The 17,011-nt window shown below is 38.0% G+C and overlaps 1 protein-coding gene across 1 annotated transcript; it reads left to right on the top strand.

Moving 5' to 3' along the window:
- Window positions 1–735: 735 nt before the first annotated feature.
- Window positions 736–16,878, top strand: LOC119740004 (catenin alpha-2-like). The gene is made up of 20 exons (XM_038215187.1): window positions 736–889; window positions 2,914–3,045; window positions 3,331–3,517; window positions 3,980–4,146; window positions 4,733–4,942; window positions 5,600–5,779; window positions 6,140–6,343; window positions 6,499–6,579; window positions 6,776–6,928; window positions 7,101–7,193; window positions 7,515–7,671; window positions 8,365–8,565; window positions 8,780–8,931; window positions 9,243–9,306; window positions 9,843–9,904; window positions 10,066–10,247; window positions 10,726–10,831; window positions 11,359–11,493; window positions 11,773–11,901; window positions 13,702–16,878. Exons 2-20 carry the CDS (start codon window positions 2,935–2,937, stop codon window positions 13,852–13,854), a joined length of 2,727 nt encoding a protein of 908 aa, XP_038071115.1. The 5' UTR covers window positions 736–889; window positions 2,914–2,934; the 3' UTR covers window positions 13,855–16,878.
- The last annotated feature ends 133 nt before the right edge of the window (window positions 16,879–17,011 follow it).

Here is a 17,011-nt window from a genome sequence, read left to right as displayed (position 1 = left end):
TTCAATTGCTCTTTCTCTATATCCCTTTTTTATGAACTTAAGAATACATGTAATGAAAAAACTGAAGAACACAGGGTATGCAACTTTAATAGGGTTGTAATTATAAGCCCCTCCCCTGAAAGTCATGACTACCAACATCGACCCCCGCCCCCAATTTGAAAAATCCAGGACTCGTCACTGCACTATACTATGACTACCAACATACCCCCCCCCCCCTATTTTGGCAAATCTAGGACACTGGCTATTCTATGCTCAGTGACAGCATGGAGGAAGGTTAAAACCACAACAAATTTTGAGTTATCTTTAAATACAGGAGGCAGGTTTTAAACCCTGTCGATCTTCTTTTTTAATGGTACTCGATGCCATTGGGACGAGGTTGATAATTTCTATAAATATTTTAACTATGTGAATTGGGACTTCATCCTTACATTATTTATTAACTGTATTTATAAACACTCATGCTCATGCCCTTCAATTTTTGTAAAATTAGTCATTGGTCACGTGACCCGCGATTGTTATTAATTTTGGCGTGGTAAGATTGGAATGCGTCGGTTAGTTTGCGCTTTTCAATTTGAAATGCTTACTCCCTTTAAGAACTTGAACATGCGGTCATTGTTCAGTTGATTTTGTGCCTCAGTATAAATTTCAAACGTAGCACTATATTTTTTCCAAATATTATATTCACAGCCTTGAAGTGTTTCATTGTGAAAATTTGTTTCTGTTCATGACTATTTGAGATAAATATTGCTAGCGGAGTAGCTACAAACTGAGTAAGCTCAGTGACTGTAACAGCAAACCGGAAGTCGTTCTGTTTGAGAACGACATCGACGTTCGTCTAGTTTCAGATCCACGAAGTTTCGTCGATGAATTGAAATTACTTGAAGAAAAGGTTTGATTTACAGTTTTTACTAATGAAGTTATTTGTAATAATTTTTATGTATTCAGAGCGTTATTTTGCATATTTTCCCGAAATTGTTACCAACAGAGAGGCAAGTTTACCGCGAGTTATTAGTTGCCCAATTTTCGGACACCGCGGTTCACTACCGACTGTTCACATTCCATCTCAGTGTCACATCGACAACCGGTCATGCCGGTCCTACTAAAATGAGTCAACAAGCGTCAACGGTTGTCGTCAACCCAGCGTCAGTAAATTTTTTTAAAAGTTTTAGAACATAAAAAAAAGCTTTATATAGCGACAAAACTAGGTATAAATTAAAGTTAAAATTATTTCAAAAGTTGATTTTTCAACGCGAAATGTACGAATCGAGTAATCGAGTTAGCGTTGGCCGCCATCTACTAATCTAGGCCTAGTTTTTGTGAAACTAGCCATACTACGCATGCGTGAAGTGTACAGTACCAATTCAAACAAGATGGCGGCCAACATTAACTTGACAAACTCGTCGTACGTTTCGCATTGAAAAGAACAACTTTTGAAATAATGAAGTGGCTATCGAGTATCGTTACGGCAGCCATTGTTTAGCGTCCTCTACGATACTTTTTTGATACACACGCAGGTATATAATTATTTGTTTCCCCACGTTCTAGCGAGCAGTGCGACAGATCAGTCGATAGAGGGTAGGATTTTGCACCCCGAGGTTGCGGGTTCGCATCTCAGTTTTGCACTCAAATTTGTTTCCTTTTCTAACCTGAGGCTTTGGAGGATTTTTTTTAAAAGGGAAATAAAGTCCGAATTTCATAACGTTCAAATTCACTTTTTTCCTTCTAATTTTATATTTTCTTCTCATGTTTTTATAAAAGTTGCAGTCTACTGTAACAATAGAAAATGGGAAATGCGTTACGGCTGCCGTAACGATAGCCACTGCGTTGAAATAATTTTCACTTTAAAGTTTAATTTAGACCTATATGCTGAAGTGAAGGCATTCTTTGTCGCTATTTCTGCCATTTTTTAAAGAAGCGTTTTTGATGTTCCAAAACTGATACAAAATTTGTTGACGCTGGGTTGATGATCGTTGACGCTTTCTTGCGCTTGATGATGCCAGTTGACGCTTTTTAGTAGGACCCCAGTCGATAGGGATACAGATTGAATGTGAATGATGTCCGAAAATTGGAAACTACCCCTACAGTAGAACTCTGGGGCTCCGCGCTTGTTCCAGAGTTCTGGGTACTGTGTAACTTGTTACTTTGCACCAGTTGATTTGAATTCCCTTGTAATTCTTGAACAGTAGCCTTGTCTTGTCTGTGTGATAAGCCTACTAGTACTACTACTATTTGTTTTCAAAAAAAATTAACAAAAAAATGAAATTCTTAAAATTATTTGTGAGGTACAAATAATAACATTGTTGATGTTTAGTGCAACATATCTACCAAGCTCATGGCACTTAATGAACAAGAATTACAAATTAGTCAAGGCAAGAAGGAAATAAACAAAATGAAATAATAAATGGAAAGAAAGTTGCATCCTGATGCCATTATCACAATGAAGGTCAGTCATTGCAAAAATGTTGAGAAGACATGAATCTGGGACTGAGAAACACTTCCAATTTTGTTAGAAAATATCTTGAAAATGCACTCAACTCACCATAGACTTTGTACACAACCACAGAAGTGGCGTCGGGATACTACTATTTTTCCAAATAAATACAAAATGACAAAACCAAAACCCAAAGAAACAATGTACAAAGGTGAAATATAAGATGTGACTACTTTGCTGGATAATATGGGGAATCATCGTTAAAATAGCCTATTGTAACAGGCGAGTAAGAACTGAGACATTTAAACATGCCATTAATTATACCTGTGGCATGTTTCAGGTAAACCTATTTGCTAACAACAATCCTGAATACTCCAGTTATAATATAATTTGTCACAGTTCCAGTAGGGTTCGGGTTGTACATGCTGTCAATAATACTCTGTGATTAATTCAGTTCTGTATTTTTTCCACATATCCCACAGGAATCGTAGTAAGCAGTCAAGATGAGTAGCAGAGGTAGCCCCATGGGCAACCTGGTCTTCAAATGGGACCCCAAAAACCTGGAGATCAGGACCTACTCAGTGGAGAAGACACTAGAACCACTGGTCATGCAGGTCAGTGTTGTGGTAGAATGCAGTATCTTGTTTGCACTTCTTTCAGTTTTCAACATGTGAACTTCAGTAATTGTCTGTATTGCAAATGTGTTGGAAGAACATAGTATTGGAATTCAGAAACATTTCCTGTTTTCATAGGAAATAGAAAATCAACTTTGTTGACAACTACCATAATGATCTAATAAATACAGCAGCTAAAGTTATTGAAAGAAAACAAAAATCTACTATACTGACCAAAACATTCACCAAGCTATAAGATATTTTGACATTTCTCTTGTGTGACAGGTCACAACTCTGGTCAAAACACAGCCGTCAAACCGGAAGAAAGGCCACTCAAAGAAAGCTCATGTCTTGGTAGCAGCAGTCGCCAAGGCAACAGAGGCATTCATTAAAAAGGGAGAGGAGATTGCCAACGAGATAAAAGAGATCCGAGAGCAGATGCTGGAGACTGTGGAAGACGTCCGTGAGAAAGGTTAGTTAATAACATAAGGGAGGCTGGTAAGTGGTTACCAGACTGTTAATTAACCCTAGGGGTTTTTGAAACCACGGCTCTGTCTCGGCTATGGTTTCAGGATATACCCTGATTTGGGGGACTCTGGCTCAATATTTTGACATTGAAGACTTCGAAAGATTCCGCTGCCAAAGATGAAGCAAACTATTGAGACGAAACTGGGATTTCAAAAAGTAGCCATGCTGTACCTGTGACTCACATAGTATAACCCAACTGGTCAGTAGTAACCCAAGATTAGCTCCTAGACTCCTCAAAATACAGCATTTGCGAGCGCAAGTGAAGTTGCTAGAGGTACCATTCTAAAACCTTCATGACGGAGAAACGGATGTACGCATTCTGCAGGAAGGAATTTTGTCGACCTTCAACAATGACACCAAATCTGTATGAGATGGAAAAAACAATCTTACATCCCTCCTTACATAGGTGAGATCATGCACAAGGCTTCATCAGAGTTTGCCGATGACCCTTGTTCGTCCATGAAGCGAGGTGCGATGACCCGCGCAGCTCGTAACCTCCTGTCTGCCGTGACAAGACTCCTCATCATGGCCGACATGGTGGATGTCCATCTGCTGCTCAAATCTCTGAAAGTTGTAAGTTGCTGTTTGGAATATTCAAAAATTAATGAATCATGTTGACAAGGTAGCTTCTTTAACTCTTAAAAATCCTCTACTGCATAGAAATCCCAATGAAATTTGGAGGCCACGTTTTTTTCCTGACCCTGTTCCATCTGACATCTATAATTTTACAATTTTGATGCACTCTTTAATAATGCAGTCATCCTCCAAGAGTGACCAATCAAATTTGAAGTCATTCTTAATGCTACTTGTGTGGCAAATTACAAAGTACCAAGGTAAATGTAACAGGGACAGGACAAATGACCCACATGCTTTGTACTTCAAATTTCAGTGAGTATCGGTTGTATCTTACTCAATCCTGCAAAAAGTGAGTCAACTTATTAACAAAACTTGGATATCAAAATACTGTTTTATTTTTGTATAGCCAAAAATAAAAACACCAAACCCCTAACAGTTTTGAATGGAAATTTTGTGTAGCAAGATTTTCAAATTCCATAACATTTTGCAATATGAATCAAGGGAGTTTGCTCACTGTTCTATCTTAATGCTCATGATCCCTTTGAGTTTGAAGATTTATGGGTTTATTTCTTTCCCGGTCTAGGTTGAAGGAGATCTTGCCCAGATCATGAGGTCCAACAACCAGCAGGACCTTGCCTCCAGCTTCAAGACCTTCGGCAAGGACATGATGGAGTTCAACAAGCTCCTGGCCCGCCGACAGAACGACCTGAAAGACCCACGACAGAGAGATGAGATGGCGGCAGCTAGAGCTGACCTGAAGAAACACAGCACTATGCTGCTCACGGCCTCCCAAGTAAGCCTCATTGCTCCTTGTTTTGATTTGCTTGTTCAGTTTGTAGAGCACTGGCATAATGTGCTTGAGGCTCTGGGTTCGAACATTGCGTGATTCAGTTTTGTTTGCCCAAAACAATGTGACAATAGGGTATACTTACATCAACTTATGAATTGTAACTTAAAAATAGCAACCACAACTTCTCTGGGCTAAAAGACACTTTTGGACACATTTGTTTTTTGTGATAATTAAAAAAAAAGGAATTTCAATTCTACATTTACAGAACTTATGACAATTGTCTTAAAAATGTAAAACCCAAAACAACCACCCTTGGCTAGAAGGCTGTTTGATTTGGGATGATTTTATTTGTTGGGCAACAAAATTAAGAAACGTTGTTCCATGGACTAGGAAAAAAGTACTGAGGGACGAAAAATAATGCAAAATTATTTGACAATACTTCAGAAAACTGAAAAAAAATATAGAGTTAAAAAACTGACCCAAAGTTAAAACTAGAAAAGGGAATAAATGGTTCGTTTCTTCTCCCAATTTTGATGCTGAGTAAGTGAGATAGATCACAGAAGATTAACTTTCCGTAAGCTGCACTAATTTTTTGAAATTGTGTTTATTTATTGAAAATTGTGTATATTGTTGTTTAATTGATGGTATTTCATCTAACAGGCATACCTGCGTCATCCTGATGTCCCAGCTGCCCGCGAGAATCGGGATTTTGTCGTCAAGCAGCTAGAGGGCGCTATGAACACCATCTCCAGTGTGTCTCAGGCCCGTTCAGACCAGCCACCGCTTCACGCTGATGTAGGAGGAACTGGGGAGCTGATCGCTGCACTGGATGATCTTGACGTAAGTCCTGAGAGGAGAAACCCTTAACACCTTGCTCTACTACACCCTCCCAAAACACCTCAATATTTGCCTTAATACTCTGCACTTCACAAAGATTTGCAAAATCACTTTTGCCCATAGAGTTAGCACCCACACTCCAAATTCCTGTGCGGTAATCTTTTGTGGAATCCCTGCACACTTCTTGTGTGTAGTTAAGCTCAGGGCAAGCAGGTAGATTCGTTCATGCTTCACTGCATGCCACTCTGAAGCATGACACAGTTACTTGAACACATCATATCACTCTAACTTGAACACCCGTTGCACTGTGTTGCATCTGGCAGGGCTGGGGTTAATTTCTCCATCTTGTTACCCCTTTCTCAGCGTAAGATCAAGATGAGTCCTTCCGAGTATAATGAGATACGGACCCGCCCTTCCCTGGAGGAGCAACTTGAGAGCATCATCAGTGGTGCCGCACTGATGGCAGATTCCTCCTGCACCAGAGACAATCGTAGGGAGAGGATCGTGGCTGAGTGTAACGCAGTCAGGCAGGCTCTGCAGGACTTGCTGTCTGAATACATGGACTGTGTAAGTAACAATTCAAATTCTAAGGGGGTTATAGGCCGGCAAGTATGTCTTTACTTATCCCAAGATTGATTGATTTTTCCTGTTTTCTAATAGGATGGGAATTTGAACATTGTATTTGCATACTAGCAGGTTTTCACATTTTTTTTTATTCCTAGGCTGGCCGTAAAGATCGTAGCGACCCCCTGGATCAAGCCATTGATCACATGTGCAGCAAGACAAAGGATTTACGCAGACAGGTTGGTCAAAATAGCTCACCAAAGTTTTTCATTTGATAGCACAAAGTGAAATGCATTAATTTGTAACCCATGAGGCTATGAAAATTGTATTTTTAAGCAAGCTCAGTATTCTGTATAGGCACAGACTACAAATGCAGAGCCATGTGCTGCTTGAGTTGAATAATCGTGGCTATTTTATTGAACTGTTTCTCCACAGCTGCGTAAGGCAGTCGGTGACCACGTCTCAGATACCTTCTTGGAGACCAACATGCCCCTGCTGGTACTCATCGAGTCGGCCAAGAGCGGCAACGAGAGAGAGACAGAACACTACGCTGGCGTCTTCAGAGAGCACGCTCAGAAACTGGTTGAGGTACGCTTCATGAATTGGTACCAATTTCCAAACAAACCATCAAACCAATGAAAGCAATGAATGTCTTCGAGTATTAATTTACAATGACATAAATTGTTTAAACCAGTACTTAGTGATATAAGATGAGGGGGACTGTACTAACATGACCTGCGTCCTTTGTTTCTTTTCATAGGTTGCTCATCTGGCCTGCTCCATGTCTAACAATGAGGAAGGAGTCAAGATGGTGCGCATGGCAGTGGCACAGATTGAGACCCTCTGCCCACAGGTGAGATTGGAGAGTCCTCACGAGTCCTCACGAGTCCTCACGAGTCCTCAAGAGTTCTCACGAGTCCTCACAAGTCATGCAGTCCCAATTCATTTCACAACCTCTTTAAACTAACTCTGACGAAGGCATTCTTTTGTTGTTGCTCATCTTCTGATTTAACTTGATTTGTGACTGGAGTTGTGATTTACTTGTGATCCATCACAAAATACCTCAACTTTAACACTGGTCCATACGGTTAAAATGTTCACATAGTTGAATCCAATTGTTAAATTAAATGTGCCTTATTAATGTCAAAGCCGACTTTGTCTATTTTGTCTTCAGGTGATCAATGCAGCTCGTACTCTAGCTGCCCGCCCACGGAGCCAGGTTGCCTTGGAGAACATGGACGTCTTCAAGGTTCAATGGGAGACCCAGGTCAAAGTATTGACTGAGGCGGTGGATGACATCACAACTATCGATGACTTCCTGGCTGTCTCGGGTATGTTTATTTGTCACAGTGCAGAGCCAATTGCCAAGTCAAACTAAAATATGCTTAAAATGCTGACCAATACAAATGCAAATAAGATAGGCATACAAGCATAAAGCATACAACATGAAAATAGAAGATGCAAGCTTACGTTAAAATGACAGCCCAACAAAGTCACATTCAGACAAAGCAAAAGAAGAAAGAATAAACAAGCCTGCCAATGACAGACAGTCCGCACTTTAAAGATGAAATTCAACAGTCGAGAGACAAACAGTCAAAAACATCAACAAGCAAATGAAATAGAATCAAGAGTAAATCAACAAGTCATCGACAAACATCGACAAGTAAAATCAAAAATTAAAATTACTTGGATGAAATTTGGTGTCTTGAGTGATGGAATTTTGCATTGTGGGGATGTAAATATAATATTCAGTAATATTTTTAGTGTTTTCCTTTACTGGGATGTTTTTAATAATCCCTGTGTACTCAATACTGTCAGAGAGCTTTTGATATAAATAAGTTACAAGATTTATGGCAAGTTGAGCATTTTTAAAAATCTAGTGCAAATTCTTAATAGCACAGGTTTTTATGTATATTCATGAGTGCACACATTTCGAATGTGTTCTCATTTGTTACACAATAGCTGGATGTTGTTCCTTGTCCATATTGGGAATAAGTCTTTGAATTTATTTGTCTTGATTCCAGAGGGTCACATTCTGGAGGATGTCAACAAAGCTGTCATGGCTTTACAGATGGCTGACGTAGACAGTCTGGATAGGACAGGTGGAGCCATCAGGGGGCGGGCTGCTCGCATCTGTGCCGTCGTGGATGCTGAGATGCAGAACTATGAACCGGGCCTGTATACTGATAAGGTCAAGGAGGCTTTACTGGTGCTTCAAGATCAAGGTAATTGGTGACTGGATCCAGTGGTACCCACTGCTTTATCCGATTCAAACCGGCCAACCAATGCTGGCAAGCGTTTTGAAGTCAGAGTTTTTAACCGTGACCAGGAAATGGAAATGTTCTTCTGGTCACTAAAAATAGCACTTTGTCATATGAAAGTAGAATTTTGATTTGTTTAGGACTACTCTTCTTACAATGGAATGTTGTTTCTCCGTAGTCATGCCTCACTTCTCTGGAAAGATGGAGGGCGCCGTTTCTGCGCTTAACTCCAACAATCCCCAAGACGTGGATGAGAATGAATTCATTGACGCGTCCCGCATGGTGTACGACGGAGTCAGAGATGTGCGAAGGGCTGTGCTTATGAATAGGGTAAGGCTTTGGTATTTGTGGAAAGAAAAGTCCACCCATCTTTGTATGGTACCTGGAAGGCAATATGTGGATTCTTATGAAGTTGGCGTTGTCATAATATGGGCACCACACTATTTCAGAAGCATCAGTCCCGTTTTTTTTAACTTCGTCTATGTCTCCAGTTTGGAGTCAGCCTCAGTAGAGAATTTTGTCAGGTCATGAGTATTCACGAGCTAACGAAATCAGAGGAAATCACTTTTTACCAAGAATTTATTTTTGTGAAAACATCAATATTGGTAAAGTTGTATTATTTTGTTATTTTTCCATCCTAGTCGCTTGAGGAAATGGAGACTGATACAGAATATGATGAAGAAGAGTATGATGCCAAGAGCAAATGTAAGTCGTTCTTTCTTATCATAATCAGCTATTTCCTGACATTTTTAACTATTTATGGTCAGACATCAAAACTTTTTCAACCATAAACAAATGTGTCCTGTTAAAAGCAGATGCGCTTGTTTCTGAGTTATTTATATTTTAACTTAAATATTTTACTTCCCTAAGAGCAAAGTACTTTTTGTTTGTTGGTTGAAAATATGGGGCCAATTTTATGCAGGTGTCATGCAGATATTTCCTTAATAGCAAAGAAACAGTTTCCTAGCCTGAATGCTAATTGTTGCACATTGGCTGTGACTTGAGCCCAATTACATGACGCTGCTAAACAGAAAATGCTACTTAGAATATTTACACGCTAAGCAGAATTCAGCTGTGACATTTTGGCAGGTAACCTGTTTTTCTTAAGCACATTTTTTTCTGTACTTAGCAAGTTCCTGTGCTTAGCATCTCTCATGAAATTAAACCCTTGACATGCACAAGAGTTAATATTGACGGTATCATTTGATAGCAATGTTTGTTTGTTTGTTTTCTTGCTGCAGCGAGCTATAAGACTGAGATGACAGAGGAAGATGTTGACGTAACTGAGGGAGTCACTTCAAGGGTGAGTTACGCAGAAAAATATTGGAAATAGATGACAAATAAATTATCGCAAGATACCTAACTCCAAGTAGATCAAATGCATCTAAGTCCATCCAGCAACTCGGGAGAGTCCATTTGGATGGGTATCACACTTTTGGTTTTGACCTCATTTTTTATCCTCAGGCCATGATGCGTGATCTTCCAGAGGTTGAGAAACAGAAGATCATTGAGCAGGTGGAGCTGTTCCGCATTGAGAAGGAGAAACTAGACCTAGAGATGGCTAAATGGGACGACACAGGCAATGATATCATCATCCTAGCCAAACAGATGTGCATGATCATGATGGAGATGACTGACTTCACACGGTAAAAGTCCCTCAAAAGCCGTCTCTCAACTAAGGGCCGATTTTATAATTTTTACGGAATGCTTTAACCCAACTATAGTCACATATTATGGCTGTTATGCAACAAGTGTCAACACATTTTATGCGCGTTAATCAGTGCCTAGATCTGTGTAACCTATCAGTCATGTTAGGTTACTGCACAGTGGCATGCAAATCTAAGTGGACAGTTTTACTGACAAGTCAATGATCGCCGTAATGGTTGAGAATTTCTTTTTAAATGGCACGTAGTATTAATTCAAAAGACTTCTTTGTGACTGATAATGCTGTCTCACGCTAATAGATTTCTATTTAATGGGTCGTAAAAACATAATGCAGCCATGGGTAAAATATGTTGCAATAATTTTGTGCGGGGCCTAAGTTCTGAACTTATAACTCCGTGTCGACCCGGACCACCCATTTCTTTGCCTGAAATGTGTCAATATTTTGTTGTTACCCTGTAGTGGTCGAGGGCCACTCAAGACCACCATGCATGTCATCAATGCAGCCAAGAAGATTGCCGAGGCTGGCTCTAAGTTGGACAAGTTGGCCAGAACCATTGCTGATATGGTGAGTATCTGCTTCCTCTTCAGTCAGTTAGTCAAAGCAGACATTGTACTATCAGCCAGTTTATTGCTTCAACTTGCAGACATTCCACTTTTCTGGTATTAGCCAGAAAAATCTGTTCTTTTTTCCGCCCGTCCAAAAAAAACTGGTAAAAGAGATGAAAAACTGTGAAAGTGCGTTGATTTTTACCTTGTTATCGCCCTCGAGTTTAGTACATGTAGGCCTACATGTTGTAAGGATTGCGCACGCACGGCACAACGTTGTTCGTTGAAGTTGTCCTAAATAGAAAAGTCTTTGTTGTTGCAAAGCCTGCATGCGATACAGGCGGCCAACGTACTTGCATGCAGTATACAACGGCGCCTTGCGTGCTGCACCATGTGCGGGCGTGTTGTGTGCTAAGCACACAAAGCATTCAGCTAGGAAATAAGTGTTTTTGTGTAGATTAAAAAGACCCAAATTATTGAGTATTAGTAAAAGAAAACAAGAATTTTTTTTATCTGAAACAATCTTATGTTTCCTTGTGTCCACAGTGCCCAGATTCGTCCTCCAAGAACGACCTGATTGCGTATCTGCAGCGTATCGCCCTCTATTGTCATCAATTGAACATCACTAGCAAGGTGAAGGCGGAGGTGCAGAACATTAGCGGAGAACTGGTGCTATCTGGGGTACGTATTTGGATTTTTGAGTTTGGAATTTGCATTTCGAGATGTAAATTTTAAAGCACTGAATATTGAGTACTGTCCAAGTTGAAAAACAATTCGCAAACTTGCTTGGGTGGGACTCGAACCCTCAACCTCCTGCTTACTAGTCCAGACTGTTAATGGTCTGTAATCGCAATGGCTGCACCTGATTTAGGTCAAATAAATCACACGTATAGGAGCCAATTTCAAATGGAGTTTGAAACCTTGATAATTTGCACCCGTTTCCTTTTCCTAACTCTTCAGTTGGATAGTGCCACATCCCTGATCCAAGCCGCTAAGAACCTGATGGGTTCCGTGGTGCTGACTGTCAAAGCGTCCTACGTAGCATCCACCAAATACTCCAGACTCATGAAGAACATGGATTCCGTCAATGTAAGTCACTTTATGAATTTTCAGATTGCGGATACATTATTCATAACATGTGAAGATGTTGATGTAAGTCACTTCATGAATATTCAGACTGTGAGCCTTGTATTCAATACCCCTGGTATTGTCAATGTAAGTCACTTCACAAACATTCAGATTTCAGATGGGTTATTATTCATACCACGTTAGGATGTTTATGTAGGTTACTTCATGAATATGCAGATGTTGAGCCTTATTATGAGTTAAGCTGTTGATGTGAGCTACTTTATGAATATTCAGATTGTGGCCTTATTATTCCTAACCAGCGTTGCTGTTAAAGTCGCTTCATGAATAGTTAGATTGAATGCCTTATTCAATACCATAAAAGCTATCTAATATTGATATTTTGAAAAGAATTTGAATGCCTGATTTATTACCAGGAAAAAATGAATATTTATATTTTGGTAACAACGGTATGGTCATTCTTAATTATGAATATTCAAGGAGTAAATGACAGCCACTAACTTAAAAATTAAAGCGATGTAAGGCATTGATGTTTGTTGTTTCCTGACTTTGTGACTTTGTAAATACCAGAAAGCATTACACATGTTACAAGAGTTTACTGGAGAAGAGGTGGGTACTCGTCATTTGAACAAACTCATGTAGACGATGCATTGCAAGTCTAAGTTGCAAGGATTTTATCCTCATCAAACCTAATTTATAATTTGAAATATTTAAGAAAAACTTACACGTATGATTGCACCAATTGATTGGTTTTGTTATTTTATGTTTCTTCATTTCATTTAAAACCAATCTTAACCATTAGTTGCAAGTTACTAATAGCATTTAATTGAATAATGCCTAAATTACTTTGGAAATTTTTATTTAGAGACTTGTATAACAAGGATTTATTTTCATAGCGAGGAAGAAACATATTTCATTTCTCTAAAAAAAGTTACCCTCTGCCTGCATTATCCATAGGACTTCATCAGAAGTATTCATAATTTCTAAAAGATGACACGTAATCGAGGAGTTCGGCATTGTTTCTTCTTTTTTGCCGAAACCTTGTCCTCAGGTTTTCAGTTTGCATTTTAACACATAAATTCTGCAATAATCCTTAGAAATTTGATTTGCCTCAATTTAGCAAATATATTTGTTGGTGAGCCAAGCCATCACATTAACAGAATCAAAGTACAACTGCCATGTTCATTATGAATATAAAAATCCTACAAGGCATTGTGCAAAGGGTTTTTATTTTCAATAAAAATAATTTCAGTATATTTATTTTAATATAGTTTTGTTCACAACCATTTTTTTGGGCTCATAATTCTTACAAAACTAAAATTGAGACTGTGAACTTTGACGTTAGGAGATTGGGCTTTGGACTACTGCAGTTTCCTCAAAAAATTAAATTGACCATGTTGCCAAACTGCAAATTTGTTAGAACCAACTGAAGGTGACGAACACCTAATTTGTTATCGAAATTTTTGTTTACCATGGAATGTAAGTACATCACAGAAAGCTACGCACAAGAAATTGGGCTTCCTTCTTTTAACATGACCACACAACAACCAAACTTGCCAGAATCAACTGAGCTGTGTTTCTCACAATCTCCTGGACAACGCTCAGTATGTACTGCTAACAGAATAAGGAAGGACAAAATCCAGTATAAAAAATTTAAATTACCCACTGCAATATTCATTCATGTCATTTTTATGATTATGGCCAGTCTCTTGACATAAAGGTTGCAGAATATGAAACCTACTTTATCCTTGAATTGGTGAATTGTTTTTTACCTGTTCAATTTTATAAATCTTTCCATTCCAGTCTCCCGTGGTCTCCTGGAAGATGAAACCCCCAGAGAAGAAGCCTCTGGTCCGTCGGGAGATTCCCGAGGAGACCCAAGTCAAAGTTCGCAAGGGTCAGAAGAAGCAGCGCATCAACCCTGTGCAGGAGCTTAGCATCTTCAAAGAAAAATAAAAGACTCCTTCTAAGAAATTGGAGGATGATTTTAACATGCCCCTTTCAGACTTGTGCTCCAGAGTCAGGCAAAACCAGTGTCATAGTTGAGTCCATCACAAGTCCACAAAGGTCATCGATTCCTAAAGTCAACTCACAAGCTGGTCATTTGAACAGTGACAAAGACATACCTTTGTCATTGTTCATCCCCTGTTACTTGTGACTGGACTTGTGAAATGTCTTGGGATTTACCTGTGACTTTAGTTACTCCTTACTTTTCCAAACCTTTAACCTTATTTAAATCTTTGGAATAATTGAGTTCTTTGCGAATCTGGAGTGCCGGTGTGAACTGTGCTTAAATGAGAAGTTCAGGACATGGACACACAGAAGTGTGAAATTAGTTATTCTTACATGTTTGATATCATAATATCAAGCAATACAAATCTGAAAAATGTGTTTTTATGTAAAGTTTAAGCATAATGTTCTGTGCAGAGAAAGGAAAGTAGCTTAATATCAGAAGAAACGCAAAGATTTTAGTACAAGTTGCTTCAAGAAAAGAATACAAAATTCCTATATTATACTGGAAAATGGAATGTTCAGTACAGTGACATACTGGTCGGCAAAAATGATTATGAAAAATGAAAGCCAGTTTGAATGTTTAATCTGACATTTAATATTCAGTTTGTGTTTTTTTTTAATAATGTGTGCTGGACTTTGTTTAGGTGAATAAAACTGATATGTTCCAAAGCTTACCTGCATGAGATTTATGCCTACAAAACGTATTAGAAAAAAGGTTGTATCCTTGCAGTTTCCTGGCTTAAAGTTTGACTTCTGCAGTTAATCAGATTAATATTGAGAGTTTGGGAACGTCTTGCTTTTCTGAAATTCTGGTATGCCAACATGAATTATTAGAAATTTGAAAAAAAAGTAGCTTTTTCAGAAAGATTCATTTTTTCAGCAGAGTTTAAATATTAATAATGTTTGAAAATACCTGTAAATGTAGCAGACAATTCCATTTTCATTAGAATGAGTAACTGTTCGGTGTATCACAATGAAGGGCTGAATATGCTCTGTCTTTAAGGAAAACAATTAATTTAATAAATCTTAAGATTCATTTCGTTGTATCCAGTCCAGTTACCCAAAAAGATTTGATTTATAGAACTGTGACTTGGGAGTGTTTATGCCTCAATTTTAATAGACATATTTTGGTTTTACATTTTGCTTTTTTTTATCTTGATAGTCTAGGTAGTGACAATGTGAAGAGAAAATGGCGCGAAAGCCAGTGCTAGCTAAGTGATTTGAGTATTAAAATGTATCTCTGAAGCTCATGGTAAAACTCACAGAGTTTATTTAATCAGAACTAATGTTAAATAGCTAGCATAAAATTACATTTTAATGTTTCGGCAAAAGCGATACCGCTGTGATAACTTTGATGTGTTTGTATATAGAGAGAGAGAAACTTAGCAATCTTTGCAGAGATTGAAAATTGCCTGGAAAAATTCCTTTGGTGCTGTAGGTATGAAGGTTCATTTTAATAAAGCATACACTAAAAAGAAGGTTTTTTAATGTACATACAGAATGCATTTTTAAAAGTACTATTATAAATGGATAGGTCAAAGCTAAGTTAAGCAAAGCTAAAAGCTTGCATTTTGCATTGTATTCTTTTAGTTACGTATTCATTTTGGTTTACACGCTCCGATTTCTTTATTCTATAAATTTACTTTTCATCCATTTTTCAAGCTTTGTGCATTTTAGCAAGATTGGTTTTCAATTGCAGAAGAACTTCCAGAGAAATCCAGATTTGTAGAGTGTTATTCAGTTTATTGAGGATTATTCGAGATTTGTGGAGGATTAATCAAGGTGTATGGAACACTTCTCATGATTTGTGGACGATTAATGCAAATTACTGAGGATAATGCAAGCTTATCCTGCATTAATCCATGTTTATAAAGGTATAATCCAGATTAGTGGAGCATTTAATCCTGACTAGTTACAGAGCATTAATCAAACGTTTTAGAACATTAATCCAGATTAAATAATTATTACCAGTCAAAATTTCAAAAGAAGAAATAAGAATACCTGTGTAAAATCCCCCCCCCCCAAAAAAATCTCTCAGTAGTTTCCATGCAAAAAAATTCATAATAGTATGGTAAGCGCAGCCAAATCATGAGTTTTTAAATGCCATTCCAATTTTAACTTTTATTTTGTACATTAGTTCGTTTTAAAAGAAAAATCTTCCGGAATTCTATTGTAAAGTGTAGTTTTGCTATTTAGTAGTCAGCAGATTTGTGTTCAAAATCGCTCTCGTGAAGGAATATTTTGTTTTGCATAAAATAAGTACTATCCTTGTAACTGAAGAATATGAAATGCATGTATAAGCTGAATCCATAGCATGTAAAAAAAACCCAAATATTGTACAAGTTATTTTTTCTTCTTTGCTTTTTTTTACGAGTGCCTTTTGTGCCTTTGGTTTGTGCTTTGTAGGATTATTTGTTGATTTATTTGTGTTTACATATCATTTCCATATTTCATCAACATTGAGGAGATAGACTCGTCTGTGTCGAGTTTCAAAACAAGAAAATGTAACACTCATTGTCTCTTGTTAATTTGTAGCGATGGTTAGAGTTTGTATATGCAGTCTTACATGTATTACCGAGTTTTTTGCTAACTTGCCAGCGCACAGGAAATTGATTCGATTATAATGTTAATTTTCTTTTTTAAATTTGAAATGGAAATGGGAAAAATTAGAACAAAAAGGTTGGAGCAAATAAGTCAAGCATGACAGAGCCTCAAAAACCAAACTGGGGTCTTGTCCTGTTTTTTTTTTTTAATGAAGCCCAGAGGATTGAAAAACATTGACAAGTTAATTTAATAAAGACACGTCTCTGCATCAGTTAAACTGACTAGAAGGACAATTTTGTTTGTAGTAGTTCTAAGCCCCATTAGTACAGTACTCTTTTGAATGCCAAAGAAAATCAGTTTTGTTGTAATACACGTAAATTGTAATGGGAAATAAATTCTGCTCAGCACCTCGCTTGTACAAAAGTTGTTTCTAGTGTTTTTATTTTATGTTGCATCTTTTTGTGCCTTCGATAAAAATATTTATGTTTGTTTTCCCTCATTGCAATGCCCACTATAAAACGCTGTACGCCAATAACTCAAAGTTATTCAAATTTTG

Source organism: Patiria miniata, unplaced genomic scaffold (genome assembly GCF_015706575.1).
Source record: "Patiria miniata isolate m_02_andy unplaced genomic scaffold, ASM1570657v1 HiC_scaffold_4, whole genome shotgun sequence".
Lineage (NCBI taxonomy): Eukaryota > Metazoa > Echinodermata > Asteroidea > Valvatida > Asterinidae > Patiria > Patiria miniata.
The sequence above is the reverse complement of the archived record's forward strand: the minus strand, read 5'-3'. Positions and strand labels throughout refer to the sequence as shown.

Bases quoted from the DNA above. Each gene is read 5' to 3' on its own strand.
- LOC119740004 (XM_038215187.1), top strand. From the start codon at position 2,935: ATGAGTAGCAGAGGTAGCCCCATGGGCAACCTGGTCTTCAAATGGGAC. The intron at 5,780-6,139 runs GTAAGTCCTGAG...CCCCTTTCTCAG, and splicing joins CTGCACTGGATGATCTTGAC to CGTAAGATCAAGATGAGTCC. The intron at 11,902-13,701 runs GTAAGTCACTTT...TTTCCATTCCAG, and splicing joins AGAACATGGATTCCGTCAAT to TCTCCCGTGGTCTCCTGGAA.